The sequence below is a fragment of the Nerophis lumbriciformis genome, linkage group LG28, assembly GCF_033978685.3.
Source record: "Nerophis lumbriciformis linkage group LG28, RoL_Nlum_v2.1, whole genome shotgun sequence".
NCBI classification, from domain to species: Eukaryota; Metazoa; Chordata; class Actinopteri; order Syngnathiformes; family Syngnathidae; genus Nerophis; species Nerophis lumbriciformis.
In genome coordinates this window covers 2,810,652-2,835,126 of record NC_084575.2, presented here as the reverse complement: position 1 = coordinate 2,835,126, position 24,475 = coordinate 2,810,652, and the positions used below count along the sequence as shown (strand labels likewise).

At 42.0% G+C, this 24,475-nt stretch overlaps 1 protein-coding gene across 1 annotated transcript in view; it reads right to left on the bottom strand.

Annotated features, from left to right (window-relative positions):
• Positions 1-411: 411 nt before the first annotated feature.
• The window catches only part of LOC140680178 (uncharacterized), a 65,403-nt gene continuing 41,339 nt past the window's right edge, over positions 412-24,475 (bottom strand). Inside the window, exons 3-4 of the mRNA XM_072916558.1 lie at positions 481-1,017; positions 412-419 (exon numbers count right to left, since the gene is read on the bottom strand). Coding sequence (XP_072772659.1) covers positions 412-419; positions 481-1,017 — 545 coding nt within the window. The remainder of the gene's footprint in view (positions 420-480; positions 1,018-24,475) is intronic.

Genomic DNA, 24,475 nt, shown 5'->3' with positions numbered 1-24,475 from the left:
CTGCATTTGACCCTCCACCCTTGATCACTCCCTGGGAGGTGAGGGGAGCAGTGAGCAGCAGCGGTGGCTGCGCCCGGGAATAATTTTTATGGTTATTTAACCCCCAATTCCAACCCTTGATGCTGAGTGCCAAGCTGGGAGGTAATGGGTCCCATTTTTGGAAATGTTCCCTTCGAGTAAAATCTTTACCGCAGATTGAACATGAAAAAGGTTGTTCTCCAGTGTGTGTTCTTATGTGTCCTTTTAAACTTTGATTTCTTACAAAACTCTGACCACATTCTGAGCAGGAAAAGGTTTTTCTCTAGTGTGTATTCTCTTGTGTTTTTTCAAATTGTGCCTATGAGTTAAACCTTTACCGCAGATTGAACATAAAAAAAGGTTTTTCTCCAGTGTGTGTTCTCATGTGTCTTTTCAGATGACTAGGATATTTGAAAGTTTTGTGACAGTGAGAACATGTGAAGTGAGTGTTGTCAGTGTGACATGTCTTATTATCTTTAGAGTCTTCATCATCAGTGTCAGGAGAGTGTGACGTTGTGTCCTCACTATCTGATAGTGGAGCTAAGATCTTGTCTGCTTGTGATCCTCCACAGTGGTCTCCATCAGCTTCTGTTGTCATGTGTTGTGTTGAGCTGCTGCTTGGAGGCTCCGCCTCTCTCTTCTCCTCACTTTCACTTTTGACCTCATCATCTTCACTCTTCACAGGGACACCAGTCACTGGCATCTTGGTGACATCAACCTCCTCCAGTCCTTCAAGATGCTCTCCCTGCTGACTGATGCTGTGTTCCTCCTCTTCCTCTTTAATGTGAGGGGTCAGTGGGTCCTCCTCTTCCTCTTTAATGTGAGGGCTCAGTGGGTCAAACGCTTCCTCTTTAAAATGGGGTGTCAGTGGGTCCTCCTTTTCCTCTTTAAAATGGGGGATCAGTGGGTATTTTTCTTCCTTCTTAATGTGGGAGGGCTGTGGCTCCATCCTGAAGCTCCACTGCTGTTGCTCAGGGTGAAGATGTTCTTCACAGACGTCTGCAAGACAAACACACCATCTCTGCTCAGTTACACAATGCATTCAGTACTTTTACATGGACTTAGGAAAAACAAGTTATCGTATGTAACTGTCTTGAAATCTCAGTGACGCACAAACACGCTGCTCTTTACAACATTATGCACAGGACAATAAAAACAAACCAGGACGACAGGACTTTTCACTATGGATAGACGATATGGTTTAAAATTGATTTTGCGATATATTTTTTCATATACAATTACTAATAAAACCATTTTAAAAACAGGCTACACAGGCTCCTTATTTAGTTGCTGAAATATGCAGTAAAATATTTCATCATTTCCAGTATTATTTTCTCAAAGAAAGTAACCAGATATTAACAGTAAATAAACAAGTACATTAATAATAATTGTTTCGACAAATTAATACAATTAGAAATGACACAATATGTTACTGCATATGTCAGCTGCCAAATTAGGAGCCTTTGTAACCAGTTTTGAAATTCTTCTATTAACAATCATATACCAAATGATATATGGTGACATGTATTGTTATTAGGATATATATTTTAGGTCATATCGCCCATACCAAACATTGGTTCGCCGAGTCATTTTGTTTGGCCCACCAAATATATTTATTTTTTATATTCTTCAGATGTGTGTGTATTAAGGGTGTAACGGTACGTGTATTTGTATTGAACCGTTTCGGTACGGGGGGTTCGGAGGTGTACCGAACGAGTTTCCACAGGAACATATTAAGTAGCGCACCGCACGTTGTGTAAACAATGCACACCGAGGCACAACACACGGCATGCTAGCAGCGACCGGGCTACTACAACGTGTAAAAGCCAGAGCTGGAAGACCCTCTTGCCTCGTTAAGATCTCCCGTTTGGGAACACTTCGGCTTCGCGGTGCGATACAAAAATGGATAACATTGCTTCAACGAAGAGAAAGACGAACAAACACAGCTACCACCGCATTCAAGCAGCCTCTCCTCGGTGAGTCAGGCAGGGCTAAAGCAATAACGAATGCCGTTGGTGTTTTTATAGCAGCAGTTTTAAGACTATATTGCATTAAAATCTATATTTTGAGCCACTTCTATGGTGGAAGAACAATGAGCCCATATATATCCCCTTACTGCCAAGTTAGCCAGGCACTACCTCGCCATACCTGCTACCTCCGTGCCCAGCGAAAGGGTATTTTCCACAGCTGGAGACATTGTAACTGCAAGCAGGTCTGCTCTTTCTGCACACAATGTAGATAAACTGATTTTTCTGGCAAAAAACATGAAGATTGAGTGAAAGTCACCAGGATAAAGGCTGAGGGGGGAAAAGAAAAGTTAATCTGAGGATGAGTTGACTTGAAACTGTTTAATGTTGCACTTTTTGTATGTAGAAGAAAAGTGTTGTCATTTTATTTAATCTGAGCAACAACTTGAAGCAGTTTAATGTTGCACTTTATATGTAGAAAGGTTTTGTTAAGAAACCAAGTCTGAGCCTTATCTTATTTAGTTTTCATTTTATATATATATATATATATATATATATATATATATATATATATATATATATATATATATATATATATATATATATATATATAAATATATATATGTATATATATATATATATATATATATATATATATATATATATATTATATATATATATATATATATATATATATATATATATATATATATATATATATATATATATATATATATATATATATATATCTGTCCAGAGTCGGGACCCGGGGTGGACCTGTGCATCGGTTGGGGACATCTCTGCGCTGCTGATCCGTCTCCGCTCGGGATGGTCTCCGGCTGGCCCCACTATGGACTGGACTCTCACTATTATGTTAGATCCACTATGGACTGGACTTTCACAATATTATACTAGACCCACTCGACGTTCATTGCATCCGGTCTCCCCTAGAGAGAGGGGGGGGGGGGGGGGGGGGGGTCACCCACATCTGCGGTCCTCTCATTCACATCGACGTCCCACTGGGTTGTGAGTTTTTCCTTGCCCTTTTGTGGGCTCTGAACCAAGGATGTTGTTGTGGCTTGTGCAGCCCTTTGAGACACTTGTGATTTAGGGCTATATAAATAAACATTGATTGATATATGTTGACCACATTAACCCTGGAAATGGACCCTGTGTGTATATGTATGTTATTGTTAAGCTTAGCATTCATGACTGCCTGCTGTTGCACTGATCAGCCTAGTGGTGGCTCACATCCATCACACACAGAGCTATTTTAAAGCAATGTTAAAAGGATAAAGTCATTGTTTACAAATGTTGGTAAATAAATAACCAGAAAATGTATATTTTGTTGTTTTCTTAGCGTACCAAAAATGAACCGAACCGTGACCTCTAAACCGAGGTACGTACCGAATCGAAATTTTTGTGTACTGTTACACCCTTAGTGTATATGTTTAAAATGTGGTACTCCTGTTCTACATCACGTGGAATTGTCATGTCATGGGGATGGTGTGCTTTTAACTAAGGGTGTGACGATACGGTCAGCTCACCAAAGAATACTCGATATTGGTTTTAGGAGAACGAGACGATATTCTGGTGGTTAACATGATTCTTACACATATGTGTACTTCATGTGTATATGAATGTACTTCCCCTTGTGTGCTTAGTTTTTACTGTAACTTCATTGTGGATAATATCTATAAACAACCTCAATTGTTTTTCATCTTTAATTTGAAGGACTGTTTACTTATCTGACAAATTCAAAGGAAACTGCACTTTTTTAAAATGTCGCCTATCATTCACAATCCTTATGTAAGACCTATGTTTTTCATTTTCATGAATTATAATTAGTGAAGAAACATGAGCAAAAATCAGCTAACATTGGAGTCAATGGGAGCTGTGACGACCGGGACGCATGGTGATGCGGGGTTTCGTTCTCCCAGGATGCAACGGACTTCGGACACAGCGTGAAGGTAAAATAAATGATTTATTTACCGGAATAAATTATACTGGAACAAAGAAAAGGGTGCTCATAGCACATAAGGCAAAAACTAAAAGAGCTAGCATGGGAGCTAGAAGGTAAAAAAGGAGTTTAGCGTGGAAGCTAACAGGTACAGAGCCAGAAGTCGTCAACTGTTGCATAAAAACAAACTACGAAGCCAGAACGAATGACAGGGAGGACAGACTTAAATAATAATGTCAGTGATGACAAACAGGTGCGTGTCGGGAACAAACGCGGCAGGTGAAAATAATAAGCAGCCATGGCAACAAACTCAGGTGTACAAAACAGGTACTCAAGGAGTCCAAAACTAACCAAAAACACAAGTATCTTGAAAACGTAAACAAAAAATATGATCCGGGCAGCGGATCATAACAGGAGCTCCTCTATTAGACCCACAAAGTCCTCCAAATAACCATCCAAAAACTGCCAACAATACTCCATTTACATTTTGTGACCTGAATAATAACCAAGTATTAGCGATATTGTTATTATAAGCGCTAACGTTAAGGACCTACTTTTAGCGGCGCATTGATCACAGAAATAACTAGCTTATGCTGCTATATTGGGGCAGCACAGTGGAAGAGGGGTTAGTGCATCTGCCTCACAATACGAAGGTCCTGAGTAGTCTTGGGTTCAATCCCGGGCTCGGGATCTTTCTGTGTGGAGTTTGCATGTTCTCCCCGTGACTGCGTGGGTTCCCTCCGGGTACTCCGGCTTCCTCCCACCTCCAAAAACATGCACCTGGGGATAGGTTGATTGGCAACACTAAAATTGGCCCTAGTGTGTGGATGTGAGTGTGAATGTTGTCTGTCTATCTGTGTTAGCCCTGCGATGAGGTGGCGACTTGTCCAGGGTGTACCCCGCCTTCCGCCCGATTGTAGCTGAGATAGGCTCCAGCGCCCCCCGCGACCCCAAAGGGAATAAGCGGTAGAAAATGGATGGATGGATGCTGCTATATTGACATACTGAGCTGCTTTCTCGCCTCTAAGATGGTGAAAGCTAATTCTAGATTATAAATCATGCCTCTCATTTATATGGTGAAGGTTGTGGACATAAACCGAGAACTTGGTCAACTTTGACATCCAACTTAGACCTGGAGATGGCAAGAAAGACACGAAAATATGCTCTTTTGCACCCACCCTTTTTTAACCCTTTGTGAGGATTAATTCTTCATCTAAACGGGAAGATATGAACATTCCATCAGTCGGCATCCCAGTGAGAGCAGACATTGTATGCTTAAAATGAGCAAGATATGTAAATATGACATGTTATTAAGAATGTTACTACATTACATACTGTATATATGTACAGTGTGTATTTAAAATGTTGATGAAGGTTTTAGGATGTTATTTAGAGCACTTTATAGGCAGAATAGAGCGGCTACTAATGACTCAATTGTTAGCTAACTTTTGCGAAGGTTTATTTTCTATTGAGGATGCATTAACCATCGACCTGCTCAGTGGCCTTGTGGTTAGAGTGTCTGCCCTGACACTGGAAAGTCGGGAGTTCAAACCCCGGCCGAGTCATACCAAAGACTATAAAAATGGGACCCATTGCCTCCTTGCTTGGCACTCAGCATCAAGGGTTGGGGGTTAAATCACCAAATGATTCCCGAGCGCGGCCTCCACTGCTCTCACCTCCCAGGGGGTGAACTTGGGGATGGGTCAAATGCAGAGGATCATTTCACCACACCTAGTGTGGGACTACCGTTGGGACCTTAACTTTAACTTACAAAGGGACTGTGAATGATTCCAAAAAGTGCAGTTCCCCTTGAAATGAGAAAACAGAACAAAAACATATCATGTGAAGTGAATTATATTTATATAGCGCTTTTCTCTAGTGACTCAAAGCGCTTTACATAGTGAAACCCAATACCTAAGTTACATTTAAACCAATGTTAACTGGGAGCAGGTGAGTAAAATGTCTTGCCCAAGGACACAACAGCTACGATGGCAGAAGCTGGGATCGAACCTGGAACCCTCAAGTTGCTGGAACGGCCACCCTAGCAACCGAGCTATACCGCCCCAAGTAACAAGAACAAAATACATGAATAATAAAATGCCTCATAGCAAATGTGATGAATTTATCTTATTACTGTCCTTTTTCGGGCTTTCCCTTTTAAAGGGCAAAGTCCTCGCAGGGTCTTTTGTCCTAATGACTGTCTGGTTCAAGTGAGGAGACTATAATTTAGACTTAGACTTATACAAACTTTAATGATCCACAAGGGAAATTGTTCAACACAGTAGCTCAGTTACAATGATGGAAAGTGTAAGGATGGAAAGTACAATGCAGGTATAAATAGACTAATATAGCGATAAAAAATCTAACATATATACGAATATATACATGATATGTGTACAGTATATTATATATACAGATATATTATATTTAGGAAAACTATTTATTTACAAATGGACTAGAATAAGTCACTCATTTTTACAGGTAGCTAAAGTTGGGATATAATTCAGTTAATGAAGGATAAGGTGATTAAGAAATGTTTAATATAGATTAGAATAGGCCGTGCAACTAATCATATGTCCTGAATTCCAGTTGAAACTGGGTGCAAGTTCATGCCCACGCACATACACTCTTATCGCCCACATTCTTGCCACGGTTTACGTGGCTTCTTGGCCCAGGTCTGAAGGACAACACCAGATATGAAGTCAGAGTCCAGGGAGAAAAAAGCACCAGTCAGTGTTGCACAGAAGGAACCTTCCTGGTGTTACCTGACGGCACGACCACCAAGCTGCGACACCACTACAAAGGCTCCTCCATGCTCGTGCTCGTACCACAGCCTGAAGTACCAGCAATGGCTGACATCTACTAGGTACGCCTCCTCCCGGGAAGGAGTGAAGGACAAGGACTGCTCCAACTGTTCTATCAGTGAAAGCCCTGGCTGACTGAGCTGCGTCCGTATGTACCACCACCTGTTATGATCACCAGTCAGACGACTCATACCAGGAGGCCTTAGACTTCTATATATGTTGGAAGTCAGGGTGTGGCTGATCATGTTGACCTTCCATTGCAACAACTAGCATGGTATAAGATGGACACCATTGCTGTCCCACATTGTTCCCTTGCTCTCTGTCCCGCCTACCAAGCCAAAGACTTAGGTCCAATGACGAAACAGGGCGTAGCTGCTGCTGATTGGACCGACACGCAAATACCACATTTTCAACCCTCCCTGTTGTCGGTTAAAAACATAGCTATGGGCTGCACTTTGGACACACCTGCTGTAGGAGCTAGCAGCTACACAACAGCTAAGCTAAAACAGCACATTTAAGCATATCAAATAATTATAGTTGCTTAATACGTACACAAAGTCTCCAAAACAGAAGTCGGATAGAAAATATCCAGTAACAAAGGTGTCCGCATCGTTCAACTTTCTACGCCATGAGCTTGACTAATGAATTATTGTGGCCACTAGGTGTTGTGAAAGATCAAATCAAACAATTGCAAAAGCATCCGTCATAAGGTTAGTGTTTTTATTATATTTGTGTCAATATGTATAAGCATCCTCAGCCTTCCCGGTAAGGTCTATTCAGGTGTACTGGAGAGGAGTTTACGCCGGATAGTTGAACCTCGGATTCAGGAGGAACAGTGTGGTTTTCATCCTGGTCGTGGAACTGTGGACCGGGTCTATACTCTCGGCAGGGTCCTTGAGGGTGCATGGGAGGTTGCCCAACCAGTCTACATGTGCTTTGTGGACTTGGAGAAGGCATTCCCTCAGGAAGTCATGTGGGGAGTGCTCAGAGAGTATGGGGTATTGGACTGTCTGATTGTGGCGGTCCGCTCCCTGTACGATCAGTGTCAGAGCTTGGTCCGCATTGCCGGCATTATGTCGGACATGTTTCCAGTCAGGGTTGGACTCCGCCAAGGCTGCCCTTTGTCACCCATTCTGTTCATAACTTTTATGGACAGAATGTCTAGGCACAGTCAGGGCGTTGAGGGGATCTGGTTTGGTGGCTGCAGGATTAGGTCTTTGCTTTTTGCAGATGATGTGGTCCTGATGGCTTCATCTGGCCAGGATCTTCAGGGGGATGAGAATCAGCACCTCCAAGTCCGAGTCCAAGGTTCTCGCCCGGAAAAGGGTGGAGTGCCATCTCCGGGTTGGGGAGGAGACCCTGCCCCAAGAGGAAGAGTTCAAGTACCTTGGAGTCTTGTTCACGAGTGAGGGAAGAGTGGATCGTGAGATCGGCAGGCGGATCAGTGCAGCGTCTTCAGTAATGCGGACGCTGTATCGATCCGTTGTGGTGAAGAAGGAGCTGAGCCGGAAGGCAAAGCTCTCAATTTACCGGTTGATCTACGTTCCCATCCTCACCTATGGTCATGAGCTTTGGGTCATGACCGAAAGGACAAGATCACGGGTACAAGCGGCCGAAATGAGTTTCCTCCGCCGGTTGGCGGGGCTCTCCCTTAGAGATAGGGTGAGAAGCTCTGTCATCCGGGAGGAGCTCAAAGTAAAGCCGCTGCTCCTCCACATCGAGAAGAGCCAGATGAGGTGGTTTGGGCATCTGGTCAGGATGCCACCCGAACGCCTCCCTAGGGAGGTGTTTAGGGCACGTCCGACCGGTAGGAGGCCACGGGGAAGACCCAGGACACGTTGGGTAGACTATGTTTCACGGCTGGCCTGGGAACGCCCCCGGGAAGAGCTGGACGAAGCGGCTGGGGAGAGGGAAGTCTGGGCTTCCCTACTTAGGCTGCTGCCCCCGCGACCCGACCTCGGATAAGCAGAAGAAAATGGATGGCTGGATGGCTGGATAGATGGATTTGTAACACAACTTGATGTTTCTTGAAAAAAGCGTCCAGTAGTTGATGTTGTCGCTCCTTCTCCTCTTTTTTGGACAAAGTTCCTCCTCATACTCTGCTATTGTTTTTTGTTTTTTCCTAACATTACAAATATTTCTTCAACGGCAGCAGTTAGTCGCTGATTCACCAACACTCACATCATTTGTAATGTAGACATGTTCACACAATAATAACACTTTACACTTACATTGGATCTCTACTTAATGTAGACATGTTCACACAATAATAACACTTTACACTTACATTGGATCTCTACTTAATGTAGACATGTTCACACAATAATAACACTTTACACTTACATTGGATCTCTGCTTAATGTAGACATGTTCACACAATAATAACACTTTACACTTACATTGGATCTCTACTTAATGTAGACATGTTCACACAATAATAACACTTTACACTTACATTGGATCTCTGCTTTGATGTGTCGATCACTTCCGCCTCTCTTTGTTAGCAGCTAACAAGCTAAGCTAAGCAGCAGGCTAGGCTAGCAGGTCAAAGTGCACTCAGACTAATGTATCCGCATACAAACAATGAATAAGGACGTTTACTCTGTTAAACGACATACATGTGCACATGGACGTTGTAATTAAGACCAAGAAACCATAATAACCAAAACAAGGTATTCTCCGTCAGACGCCAGCTTGTTTTGTTCTTCCTCCTGTGTGACGTCATCGAGGTGTTCTCAACCGCGGAACAAATGTTGTCCAAACACGTGTTTCACTGGGACAATAGTGAGTGGTGCACACTTCCTTCGCCCAGCCACAGAACAACAGAAAGTGCCATTTAAGAGTTGCTGGTGTAACAATAAGAAGAATATATTCCACTCCTCTCTTGTACATGCGGCTTATGAGGTAATATACATTATATATGTTTATATTATTTACCTGATATGTTGTTCGAAGCTAACGTGCTAGCGTTAGCCAGCTAGCAGGCCTTTGTAGCAAATGCGAGCGTCTGAGGAGTGTATTTTATATGTTCTCTATGAGAATTATATTGACTTATTTAATACCTTAACTGTTTTTTTGCTGTATAGTACAGTCACGCTTAACATCATTAAATATTTGTAACTAGAAAGGAACGAACGTCTCGTCATTTAAGTCTGGAATAAGTCACATGGTATAATACTAATAATAAAACATTTTACTTGGTATGGGCGAGGGCGGACCTACGTCACTTCCGCCCTCCAATCCCCTAGCAACGCGGTCGCCATATTGAATTCGTTGAAAACAAACCAGCTCACAGCGAACACAGCATTGACAGAAAAGGCATTTAACGAGGTTTCACGGCATTTTAAACTGTTCTAAATGGCGTATGATTATGTAAATAGTTTTTCCAGTGAGGCTAGGTTAAGATACGAGTTAAAATGTTCTGTAGTTGGATTAAACGACTGCCCTTACCGCCTTCCAGCAGATGCGTGGACTGATAATCCTACACAATGGCCGGACATGGAATTTGGAAATCTTTATGTCTACCTCACAAGCGCACCAGGTCGGTTGTTAGCTTCGGTTGTTATATAACAAATAAATCACATAAAAATTGTTAAATCACCCAAGGTATGTTGATAAATGATAATAAGGATGACACGGTGGCTACCAGTATCTGTATATTTATTATATCTGTAGAGAGCTCATTCAAATTCAGTTCAGTATTATGATTTATTATTTGCTGAATTACTGGAAATAGCCTTTATACCGTATGTTATTGTTGTGCAACAACAACAACTTCAGCTGTCGAACGTTATTCAGTAAAAATTCAACGGGTTCAACATTAGCATGGACGGTATAGCCAAGTTGTGGTTAAGAAGGTGGATTTTTGTTCCTTATATTTACCAGAAACGAAGTGATCCGAACACACGACCCGGGATTTTGGGGGACTCCAGTGAGAACCGTCCTCGTTTTCCCGGTGTAAAGCTGCGAGCCATTTGTCTCGTCTCTGTGGGCTTTTAGCACGCTTTGGCAGAACAAAATACGACCTTTGTTTTCCCTGTTTCCAGTTGTGGTTTGCACAACCAAAAAAACAGTTTTTTGGCATTTTGGAGGCAGAATGACGGGTTTAATCAGCGCAGGTCGACAGGTTAAAGAGTCATGGCGACGGTTTGTTTTCAACGCCAGTCAGGTTGCTATGGCTCGAAGAACCCGTATGTAGCTCAGTTGCCCGGATGTCGGCCCTGCCCCATAGCACTTTTCAGTGTACTCAAAGACGCTTTACAGGATAAACATTAAAATTATTATTATTATGACAGTGTAACATAATATATTACACATACATTGCAGTAGTCTACTTTGTGTTGGTGCTAACTTTATTAGCAATAAATACAAATTATGTTGTTTGCACGCACTTCTATTACCTTGATGACATCCACCCATCCATTTTCCTACCGCTTGTCTTTTTTTCGAATGGGCGGGGGTGGGGTGCTGGAGCCTATCTCAGCTGCATTCGGGCGGACATATGAAAATGCAATCAACTGATGCTTGTTATTACGAATACACTATTTGCACAATTGTAAATGATTATATATATATATATATATATATATATATATATATATATATATATATATATATATATATATATATATATATATATATATATATATATATATATATATATATGTAACGGGTATAAGAAATACTTTGACTATTTGAGTGAAATTTCTGCTAAAATATGTATATTGTTTGTTATGCAATGAGAGGTCCAATTGCGCCATCTGCTGGTACCTGAAAGTCTGTAAATATGACCGCAAACCGGAAGCTTATTGGCAGACTTCCTGTTCTCTGCTAATGGTAAGCCACGTTCTGATATTGCTCCGCAAAATATTATATATTACACTAAAGTTTACGTGAGATTTATTGTAAGATACACAGTTATTTAATAGCAGTTGAAATGCTACGTTGTGGAATTTTCGTTTTGAATTGGTTGTTGCTCACGTCAGATGTATTACTATTTTGCACTGAAGTCGATATTATTTTCCCCCTGTAGACATCGAAATCAGCAGAGGTGCTAACCACATATTGTGTGTCTGATCACTCATTGCAGGTAATAATTGTTGCACTATGTGCGTTTTACGTGTCAAGACGTTCATATTTAAATTTGTATTGTTCGCCATTTTAACACGCGAACAACGTGGTCTGTCATTTTTGCTAGTCACCACCAGAGGGTGCTAAAAGTCCATTTAATTATTTGTGTCATGTCTTGTATTGTACTTTGTATTTTTCTATGTTCTATTTCATAAATATATAAAAAAGGATGATGTTGGTTAAAAACCAAGTTAAAAGTATGTTGTATTAAAAGATAAAAGCAAGTTAAAACCACTATACGATCACACACACGTTAAAAAGTATACTGTTAAAAGCCATTGTATTAAGTCACATCTGTAATTGTATTTCATGTAATTGTAAAAATATGAAAATGTTATGTACTTGGGCAGACTTCCTGTTCTCTGCTAATGACATCGAAATCAGCAGAGGTGCTAACCACATATTGTGTGTATGTGCGTTCTGATCACTCATTGCAGCTACCAGTAAAGAACCACATCATCCAATCCAGCCTGTGTATGGGTTCTTGGCGGGACGGGTACACAGCAGTTACATATATATATATATATATATATATATATATGTAAGTAAATATTTAATGAAATAAATGTTAAATAATAAAAATGGCTTTAATATACTGTACACAAATTGAACATGCATCAATATTTTGTTTGTAATCGAATCATGAGGTACCCTAATATTCTCAAAAAAATATATATATTTATATATATATATATATATAAATATATATATATATATATATATATATATACACTATCTTTCAAAAAGTATTCGGCCACCTGCCTTCATTCACATAAGAACTTGAAGTGCCATCTCATGGAATTGTCCAACATGTTTTGGTATCCTGGAGCATTCAAAGTTCCTCTCACTGGAACTAAGGGGCCAAGCCCAACTCCTGAAAAACCAACCCCACACCATAATTCCTCCTCCACCAAATTCCACACTCGGCACAATGCAGTCCGAAATGTAGCGTTCTCCTGGCAACCTCCAAACCCAGACTGGTGCATCAGGTTGCCAGATGGAAAAGCGTGATTCATCAGTCCAGAGAAGGTGTCTCCACTGCTCTAGAGTCCAGTGGTGACATGCTTTACACCACTGCATCCCACGCTTTGCATTGGACTTAGTGATGTATGGCTTAGATAAAGCTGCTCGGCCATGGAAAGCCATTCCATGAAGCTCTCTGCGTTCTGTATGTGGGCTAATTGGAAGGTCACATGAATTTTGGAGCTCTGTAGCAACTGACTGTGCAGAAAGTCTTTGCACGATGCTGACCTCTCTATCAGTTTACGTGGCCTACCACTTGGTGGCTGAGTTGCTGTTGTTCCCAAACTCTTCACTTTTCTTATAATAAAGCCGACAGTTGACTTTGGAATATTTAGGAGCGAGGAAATTTCACGACTGGATTTGTTGCACATGACAGTTCCACGCTGGAAATCACTGAGAGCGGCCCATTCTTTCACAAAATGTTTGTGGAAACAGTCTCCATGCCTAAGTGCTTGGTTTTATAAGTGATTAGGACACCTGATTGTCATCATTTGGATGAATGGCCAAATACTTTTGGCAATATAGTGTATATATATTTTCACGCCAGCACATTTCTTAAGGTGTGAGTGAGGTTCAACCAACATACTATCGCACAGCCACACTTGCTGGCACTTGTTACACGTGCTTCGCTGCACTTCTGTTGTTTTTTTGTTGGGTTTAAGAATGTTGCTTTCGCAGAAGGAAGAACGAGGAGAGGATATTGCGTGTAAAAGTAAAGCCAACCGATCACAGCTCTGCAGTCCTGGTCACCGTTGACGTGAGGTCGGACTATTTTGGAGGTGCACGTGACACGTCAAGGTTGGCTGGTAGGTTGGTAGTGGGAGGAGCGAGTTGGCGTCACTCGATGCTGCAGCACAATGAAACTTGTATCTGTGCAGACTGACTTAATGCAATCATGACGGTATTAAAATCCCAGCAGGAGGTTTTCTATAAGTTGTTACTTTTTAATCAATAATTTATGTAAATGCAAAAAACAAGATCAATTACACAATTCATAATAATCAATAACTGATGATTATTCCATGTGTAGAAGAACATCACCAGAAAGTGGTGTCTGTCCACTTGGAAAATATTATATTTGATAGACTAAAAAATATTTGACACATCTGAGCTGAAGTCTGTTTGTGTTGTCTTGCGGACGTCCAACAGATGAACGCTCGTCAAGAAGAACGTCCCCTTCAGCAGCAGGAGGATGCACAGCCCCCCCACATTAAAGAAGAAGAGGAGGATCTCTGGGTTACTCAGGAGGAAGAGTTTCTTCCAGGGCAGGAGGAGGATGATGTCAGCAAGTCTCCACTGACTGTTGTCTCTGTGAAGACTGAAGAGCATGAAGACAAAGCACCTGAGTCCTCACAGCTTCATGACAGTCCAAGTAAGCACATATCATTTTATTCTCAGGGCATTCAATCCATCACAACTGGACTGTTCACTTTGTCTTAGAAGACGCATCCAAGTAGGCTTCATCACTTCATGCTCATACACTTCAAGTCTTAAATCTAATCAATGGAATTTAGAGGGGAACTGCACTTTTTTGGGGATTGTTTTCTATCGTTCACAATTATTATAAAAGACATGAGGGTGGATATATAAAAATAAATAAATCACATTCTAACTAGGGCTGGGCGATATGGCCTTTTATTAATATGTGGATATGTTTAGTCCATGTCACGATACACCATATATATGTGGATATGTTTAGTCCATGTCACCATACACCATATATATGTGGATATGTTTAGGCCATGTCACGATACACCATATATATGTGGATATGTTTAGTCCATGTCACGATACACCATATATATGTGGATATGTTTAGGCCATGTCACCATACACCATATATATGTGGATATGTTTAGTCCATGTCACGATACACCATATATATGTGGATATGTTTAGGCCATGTCACGATACACCATGTATATGTGGATATGTTTAGAACACGTCACGATACACCATATATATGTGGATATGTTTAGTCCATGTCACGATACACCATATATATGTGGATATGTTTGCCTTAGCCTTAAATGAACACTTGATGCATATAATCACAGCAGTATGATGATTCTATGTGTCTACTTTAAAACATTATTCTTCATACTGCATTAATATATGCTACTTTTAAACTTTCATGCAGAAAGGGAAATCACAACTAAGTCAATTTAGCAAAAGTGTATTTATTAAACAGTTATTAAGCAGTGGCACAAACATTCATGTCATTTCCAAACAGAAAGTGCAAGATTGTCAGAGACATTTTAAAACAAGCTATTAGTGCACTTTTGTGCATGATGTCACTAAGATGACATATCAAAACAACACTAAATTAAAGTGCACTTTTTGTACCGAACGCCACTACAGTAGTTAAAAACAAATAAAATGCACTTTTGTGCATGATGTCACACAAGATATTTCAATAAGTGTCAAATAAAAATGAGCTGCATAATAGGAAATCAAATAGTGTATATCCTTCACTATGTGGTAGGTTCCTGCGGACGTTATCTCGTTCTGTTGTTGACTATTTGTTTCATACGGTGTTGATGTGGAAATGGTTGCTTGGGCATTTTGTGGGTGTGGCACTGAACAGAGATGTTGACATGCAGAGTTTCAAGCACTCTTCATTCTCTAGCGGGTGACTTTTCAAATGATGCTACATTAGCAGTGCTGCTACTTTTTGTAGCAACGCTTTTGCCGCATACTTGACACATAACGGTTGTCTGTTCAACATCTTCCCGCTTGAAGCCAAACCACCGCCAGACGATGGACCCCCTGCTGTTTTTCTTGGGAATTAATTCTTCCTTCATTTGTTACCAGATTGGCACCTTCTTTCTCTCGTATTACCACTAGCACCACAGCTAACGTTACCATGCCGCTACCTGTCTGCTCCGTGAGAGCGTATGACGTTGCACACGTGACAGTATGTGACGTATGTAAGAAGGTGCGCTTGTTTTATGTCTCTGTGAGAAGGAGAGACAAGAAAGAGTGAGAAGAGCCTGTAGTGTAATGCCTGCAGCTAAAAGCAACTGTGTGAGAACGTATACTCCAATATCACCATATAGTCATTTTCTATATCACACAGAGACAAACCCACGATATATCCAGTATATTCCATACATCACCCAGCCCTAATTCTAACTCATAAATGTAAATAAAAGTCCACTTGCAATGGAGCCAATGGGAGGTCCTCTATAACCATCCAAAATACACCAACAATACTCCATATGCATTTTGTGGCTTGAATGTCCACCAAATGTTAGTTGAGTTGAGTTGAGTTGACTTGACTTTGAATTTATTTGGAACATGCAAGCATACAACATGATACATCACACATGCATGCATACAACATGATACATCATACATGCATGCATGCAACATGATACATCACACATGCATGCATACAACATGATACATCACACATCCATGCATACAACATGATACATCACACATGCATGCATACAACATGATACATCACACATGCATACAACATGATACATCACACATGCATGCATACAACATGATACATCACACATGCATGCATACAACATGATACATCATGATACATCACACCTGCATGCATACGACATGATACATCACACATGCATGTATACAACATGATACATCACAATTTCCAGTTTGTCTTTTCAACATGTTTGAAAAGGAGTAGGAAGAAGCAGAGCTTATTTAATTCTACCACTTTTCTTTTACATAACAGTTGCTAACACTTTAGTTCACTTCCTGTTCTCAATGTATTCACAATATACTCCATAAGTAATCACAATACAAATAAATAAATAATAATGAGTGAAGTAAGTTATATTTCATATGGTGAGATGAGTAAGATGATGTAGAAAATGAATGATGGATGAAATAAATTGAGAATGTTTATCTTCTTCTTTGTACTTTGTAAACACTTTAAGTGTGAAGAGTTTCTTGAAGTGGATCATATTAGTACATTGTTTGATTGCTTTGCTTCATCCATTCCATCATTTAATTCCACATACTGATATACTGAAGGTCTTAAGTGTTGTACGTGCATACAAATGTTTTAAATTACATTTTTCTCTAAGATTATATTTCTCCTCTTTTTGAGAATTGTTGTACATTCTTGGCTAGCAGGTTATAGTTTGCTTTGTGTGTCATTTTAGCTGTTTGCAAATTCACTATGTGGTGGAATTTCAGTATTTTTTATTCAATAAATAAAGTGTTTGTATGTTGTCTATATCCAACATGATGTATTATTATAACTGATCTTTTTTGTAACACAGTTAATGAATGAAGTGTACTTTTGTAGTTGTTTCCCATATTTCTACACAATAAGTCAGATATGTAACACTAGTGAGCAGTAGAGAATATGAAGTCATTTTTGGTCTACAACATGTTTTGTTTTATTCATTATTGACGTGTTTCTTGCTACTTTATGTTGTTTATTTTTTACATGAGATTTCCAGTTCAATTTATCATCAATTATTATACCTAGACATGTGATTTCATTTACTCTTTCAATTTCTATTCCGTCTATTTGTATTTGTGTTTGACTTTCTCTTCTACTGTTACCAAATAGCATTATTTTACTTTTACTGAGATTCAAAGATTGTCAAAGCATCTTTTTAATGTGTTCATTTCTTCTGTTATTATTTGTATTATCTTCTGTGTGTTCTCTCCTGAACAGAAAGCAGTTGTGTCGTCTGCAAATAAAACTAACTTTAAGTCCTTTGTAACTTTACAAATGTGGTTTATATAAAGATGAAACAATCTTGGTCCCAGTATTGATCCCTGGGGTACACCACAAGATATATCTAGCCGTGTTGACATATTTTCACCCATCTTCACATATTGCTTCCTGTTGGTTAAATAGCTTCTTACCCAGTTCAAGACCAAACCTCTGATGCCATATCCTTCTAGTTCTGTTATAAAAATATCATGATTAATTGTGTCAAATGCTTTAGTTAAGTCCATGAATACTGCGGCCGCACATTCTTTACCATCTATTGCATTGCTCATTTCCTCTGTTATTTGGATTAATGCTATCCATGTTGACATATTTGCTGTGAATTCTGGTGTGTAGTTAGTAAACTGGTGTATGTCTCCATTCTTAGAAATTGGTACGACTTTTGCAATTTTCATTTTGTCAGGGAATTTGCCGGTTAGAAATGATACATTGCTGATATATGTCAGAGGTTCTGAAATGTCTTCTATAACCTTTTTTATGGTTACCATATCTATTCCATGACAGTCGGTTGAGGTCTTGGATTTACAATGTTTTACAATTTTGGATCTCCTCTCTGAGCTGCCACCTTAACGTGGTAGAGGAGTTTGCGTGTCCCAATGATCCTAGGAGCTATGTTGTCCAGGGGCTTCTATGCCCCCTGGTAGGGTCTCCCAAGGCAAACTGGTCCTAGGTGAGGGATCAGACAAAGAGCAGCTCGAAGACCTCTATGAAGAACACAAACAAGGAACCCAGATTTCCCTCGCCCGGACGCGGGTCACCGGGGCCCCCCTCTGGAGCCAGGCCCGTAGGTGGGGCACGATGGCGAGCGCCTGGTGGCCGGGCCTGTCCCCATGGGGCCCGGCCGGGCACAGCCCGAAGAGGCAACGTGAGTCCCCCCGCCAATGGGCTCACCACCCATAGCAGGGGCCATAGAGGTCGGGTGCAGTGTGAGCTGGGCGGAAGCCGAAGGCAGGGCACTTGGCGGTCCGATCCTCGGCTACATAAGCTAGCTCTTGGGACGTGGAACGTCACCTCGCTGGGGGGGAAGGAGCCTGAGCTAGTGCGTGAGGTGGAGAAGTTCCGGCTAGATATAGTCGGACTCACTTCGACGCACAGCAAGGGCTCTGGAACCAGTTCTCTTGAGAGGGGCTGGACTCTCTTCCACTCTGGCGTTGCCGGCAGTGAGAGGCGACGGGCTGGGGTGGCAATTCTTGTTGCCCCCCGGCTCAAAGCCTGCACGTTGGAGTTCAACCCGGTGGACGAGAGGGTAGCTTCCCTCCGCCTTCGGGTGGGGGGACGGGTCCTGACTGTTGTTTGCGCTTACGCGCCAAACGGCAGCTCAGATTACCCACCCTTTTTGGATTCACTCGAGGGAGTACTGGAGAGTGCTCCCCCGGGTGATTCCCTCGTTCTACTGGGGGACTTCAACGCTCATGTTGGCAACGACAGTGAAACCTGGAGAGGCGTGATTGGGAAGAATGGCCGCCTGGATCTGAATCCGAGTGGTGTTTTGTTATTGGACTTTTGTGCTCGTCACAGATTGTCAATAACAAACACCATGTTCAAACATAAGGGTGTCCATATGTGCACTTGGCACCAGGACACCCTAGGCCGCAGTTCCATGATTGACTTTGTAGTTGTGTCATCGGATTTGCGGTCTCATGTTTTGGACACTCGGGTGAAGAGAGGGGCGGAGCTTTCTACCGATCACCACCTGGTGGTGAGTTGGCTGCGATGGTGGGGGAGGATGCCGGACAGACCTGGCAGGCCCAAACGCATTGTGAGGGTATGCTGGGAACGCCTGGCAGAGTCTCCTGTCAGAGAGAGTTTCAATTCCCACCTCCGGAAGAACTTTGAACATGTCACGAGGGAGGCACTAGACATTGAGTCCGAGTGGACGATGTTCCGTGCCTCTATTGTCGAGGCGGCCGATTGGAGCTGTGGCCGCAAGGTGGTTGGTGCCTGTCGTGGCGGTAATCCTAGAACCCGCTGGTGTCCAGCGGTAAGGGATGCCGTCAAGCTGAAGAAAGAGTCCTATCGGGCTCTTTTGGCTCATAGGACTCCGGAGGCAGCAGACAGGTACCGACAGGCCAAGCGATGTGCGGCTTCGGCGGTCGCAGAGGCAAAAACTCGGACATGGGAGGAGTTCGGGGAAGCCATGGAAAACGACTTCCGGACGGCTTCAAAGCGATTCTGGACCACCATCCGCCGCCTCAGGAAGGGGAAGCAGTGCAATGTCAACACCGTGTATGGTGAGGATGGTGTTCTGCTGACCTCGACTGCGGATGTTGTGGATCGCTGGAGGGAATACTTCGAAGACCTCCTCAATCCTACCAGCACGTCTTCCTATGAGGAAGCAGGGCCTGGGGAATCTGTGGTGGACTCTCCTATTTCTGGGGCTCAGGTTGCCGAGGTAGTTAAAAAGCTCCTCGGTGGCAAGGCCCCGGGGGTGGATGAGATCCTTAAGGCTCTGGATGTTGTGGGGCTGTCTTGGTTGACAAGACTCTGCAGCATCGCGTGGACATCGGGGGCTGTACCTCTGGATTGGCAGACCGGGGTGGTGGTTCCTCTCTTTAAGAAGGGGAACCGGAGGGTGTGTTCTAACTATCGTGAGATCACACTCCTCAGCCTTCCCGGTAAGGTCTATTCAGGTGTACTGGAGAGGAGGCTACGCCGGATAGTCGAACCTCGGATTCAGGAGGAACAGTGTGGTTTTCGTCCTGGTCGTGGAACTGTGGACCTCGGCAGGGTCCTTGAGGGTGCATGGGAGTTTGCTCAACCAGTCTACATGTGCTTTGTGGACTTGGAGAAAGCATTCGACCGTGTACCCCGGGAAGTCCTGTGGGGAGTGCTCAGAGAGTATGGGGTAACGGACTGTCTTATTGTGGCCGTTCGCTCCCTGTATAATCAGTGTCAGAGCTTGGTCCGTAAGTCGGACCCGTTTCCAGTGAGGGTTGGACTCCGCCAGGGCTGCCCTTTGTCACCGATTCTGTTCATAACCTTTATGGACAGAATTTCTAGGCGCAGTCAAGGCGTTGAGGGTATCTGGTTTGGTGGCTGCAGGATTAGGTCTCTGCTTTTTGCAGATGATGTAGTCCTGATGGCTTCATCTGGCCAAGATCTTCAGCTCTCACTGGATCGGTTCGCAGCCGAGTGTGAAGCGACTGGGATGGGAATCAGCACCTCCAAATCTGAGTCCATGGTTCTTGCCCGGAAAAGGGTGGAGTGCCATCTCCGGGTTGGGGAGGAGATCTTGCCCCAAGTGGAGGAGTTCAAGTACCTCGGAGTCTTGTTCACGAGTGAGGGAAGAGTGGATCGTGAGATCGACAGGCGGATCGGTGCGGCGTCTTCAGTAATGCGGACACTGTATCAATCCGTTGTGGTGAAGAAGGAGCTGAGCCGGAAGGCAAAGCTCTCGATTTACTGGTCGATCTACGTTCCCATCCTCACCTATGGTCATGAGCTTTGGGTCATGACCGAAAGGACAAGATCACGGGTACAAGCGGCCGAAATGAGTTTCCTCCGCCGGGTGGCGGGGCTCTCCCTTAGAGATAGGGTGAGAAGCTCTGTCATCCGGGGGGAGCTCAAAGTAAAGCCGCTGCTCCTCCACATCAAGAGGAGCCAGATGAGGTGGTTCGGGCATCTGGTCAGGATGCCACCCGAACGCCTCCCTCGGGAGGTGTTTCGGGCACGTCCGACCGGTAGGAGGCCACGGGGTAGACCCAGGACACGTTGGGAAGACTATGTCTCCCGGCTAGCCTGGGAACGCCTCGGGATCCCCCGGGAGGAACTGGACGAAGTGGCTGGGGAGAGGGAAGTCTGGGCTTCCCTGCTTAAGCTGCTGCCCCCGCGACCCGACCTCGGATAAGCGGAAGAAGATGGATGGATGGATGGATACAATTTTGATTATTTCTTCTTTTGTCACGTTCTTAAGAAACATGGAATTGGGATTTCTGTCTATGAGCTCATTCAAGTCCTCAACTGATCCATCATCTGCATTTGGAAATCTTTGTTCCACATTGTTTCCGATATTAACAAAGTAATCATTAAAACGTTCAACTATTTGGTTCATATTGTCATTTTTTGTATTTCCATGTAGAAAGTACTGGGGGTAATCTTTCTTAGCAGCATTTTTAATGATGCTATTTAGGATGCCCCATGTTGCTCTCATGTTGTTTCTGTTCTTCTTTAATAATTGTCTGTAGTATTCCTTCTTACATGTTCCTAGTATACCAATTAGCTTGTTTTTATATTTATTATACTTATTTTCTGCCTCTATAGATGTCTGGGTTATTAATATTCCATATAATGTCTTTTTTTTTGTGACAAGCATTTTTCAGTCCTTTTGTCATCCATGGTTGGTTGTTTTTCTTTTGCTTCTTACTAACTTCTTTCCATGGACAACATAAACATTGATATTATACATCTGGGCCAATACATACATACATATATATATATATATATATATATATATATATATATTTGATGTGGCAAGCTACTTTTGCAGTGTAGCTTGTAGTGTAGCGTGCTACAATTCTCTGAGGATAGCTTAGCTCCATTTAATTGAGAGTAACTTGTAGCTTAGCTTACTACATTGTCCAGGTAGCTTGCCCATCACTGTCTATTTGGCCTAGCTCACATGTCAATAGTTTGAATACTGCAAACTTCAATACAGTAACACCTCATTTGTTCTGCAGACGTCCAGCGGGTGTCAGCGGGGAGTCATGAAGAGGAGTGGCACACCAGTGTGGGACAGAAGGAGCTACAGGCCCCCTCCCACATTAAAGAGGAGCAGCTTCATGATGAAGATGAAGCTCAGTCCTTACAGCTTCATCACAGTCAAAGTGAGGAGAACAGAGGGGCGGAGCTTGTAAGTCAACACATCACAGAAGCTGATGGAGAGCATTGTGAAGATATCAAGTCAGAACCAGACAGCATCTTTGCTCCACTGTCAGACATGGACCACATGATGTCACACTCTTCTGATCACAGTGACCACATCCAAAAACCTTTGGAGAGTAAAAATGACTCTAAAGGTGATACGAGACATCACACTAACAACAAACACTTTGACTGCTCTGATTGTGGGAAATCATTTACATGGAAGAGTCATTTTACAAGACACATTAGAATACATACTGGAGAGAAACCTTTTACTTGCTCTGTTTGTAAGAATAGTTTCTCCAGAAAGGAACAAATGACCATACACATGAGAACACACACTGGAGAGAAACCTTTTGCTTGCTCAGCTTGTGCTAAAAGATTCAAAACTAAGAAGGAAATGATATTTCACATGAGAACACACACAGGTGAGAAACCTTTTACTTGCTCTGTTTGTAAGAAGAGTTTCTCCACAAAACCTACCATGACCACACACATGAGACTACACACTGGAGAGAAACCTTTTGCTTGCTCATATTGTGCTAAAACATTCATCACTAAGAAGGAAATTATATTGCACCTGAGAACACACCTACATGAGAAACTTTTAACTTGCTCTGTTTGTAAGAAGAGTTTCTCCAGAAAGGGTATCATGACCACACACATGAGAACACACACTGGAGAGAAACCTTTTACTTGCTCTGTTTGTAAGAAGAGTTTCTCCATCAAGCAAGTCATGACCACACACATGAAAACACACACTGGAGAGAAACCTTTTGCTTGCTCAGCTTGTGCTAAAAGATTCTACACTAAGAAAGAAATGATATTACACATGAGAACACACACAGGTGAGAAACCTTTTACTTGCTCTGTTTGTAAGAAGAGTTTCTCCAGAAAGGAAAACATGACCACACACATGAGAACACACAATGGAAAGAAACCGTTTAGTTGCACTGTGTGTGATAAGATGTTCAGGTATAAGTATCAGGTCAGTAAACACAAGTGTGTAACAGTCATGGAAGCTGCAGGGATGTAAAAACACTTAAACAGTGATTGTGCTAAATGTAGTTTAAAAACACAGCATGTTTAATATGAATGTATATTTGATGTTGTATGTAGTGCTTCTCATCTTCTAGTCTTATATGTTGTCCTGTACTTACTTTTTAAGTTGTGTGCATGTATTGAATATTATATATGTAGCTACTATTTTATTTTATTTTCTCATCTTTGAAGAGAGGACATCTTATTATTTTCATTTGCATTTTTTTCCACACATTTTTTCCATTGCATTTTATTGATGTTATTTTCCAACTAAAAGTATGAATGAATAAAATGGTAAACAAAATGTGGACTCTGGTAGATTAGCAGCATTGTTACATCATGGATGTTAACTACTGCAACACATCAACAAAGAAGAAAAATGCTGAAGTTAGCAACACATCACTGAACTTTAGAGCCATCGTGAGTGGAGTTGCTTGTTTTTATTGCTGCATTTGTACTTATTTCACCTCACATCTTCACTTTTAATCCTAAAGTCTTCTTCACATATATTGTTGTAGGCTTCTAACATTTATGTTTCTGATGTGTGTGTGTAGTCTGTGGAAAGGGTTGTTGTCCCTTGTGGATCCAATTGTTCACTTGCACAGATACATCCTCATCATCATCATCATCATCATCATCATCACCGGTCCGCTACTGGACGAAACCTTAGCATTAATGTTTTAATATAAGTGTGACCTCATTATTCCTTGATAATAAGACTAAAAATACAGATTTAAGCACTGTATTAGAGTGCTTCTTGTAGTACTCCAACTCGCCACACTGAGAAGTGGGGGCGATCATGAGCTAGCAGATGTTATTAGTTTATTATTCTTCGGTCAATGGTCAACAAAATAAACAAACAGTTGTACATTCATAGAATGAAAATGAAAATGTTGCAGACCGAAAGTGTTTAGGCTGAAGTTCAACACTTATAGCGCCTAAC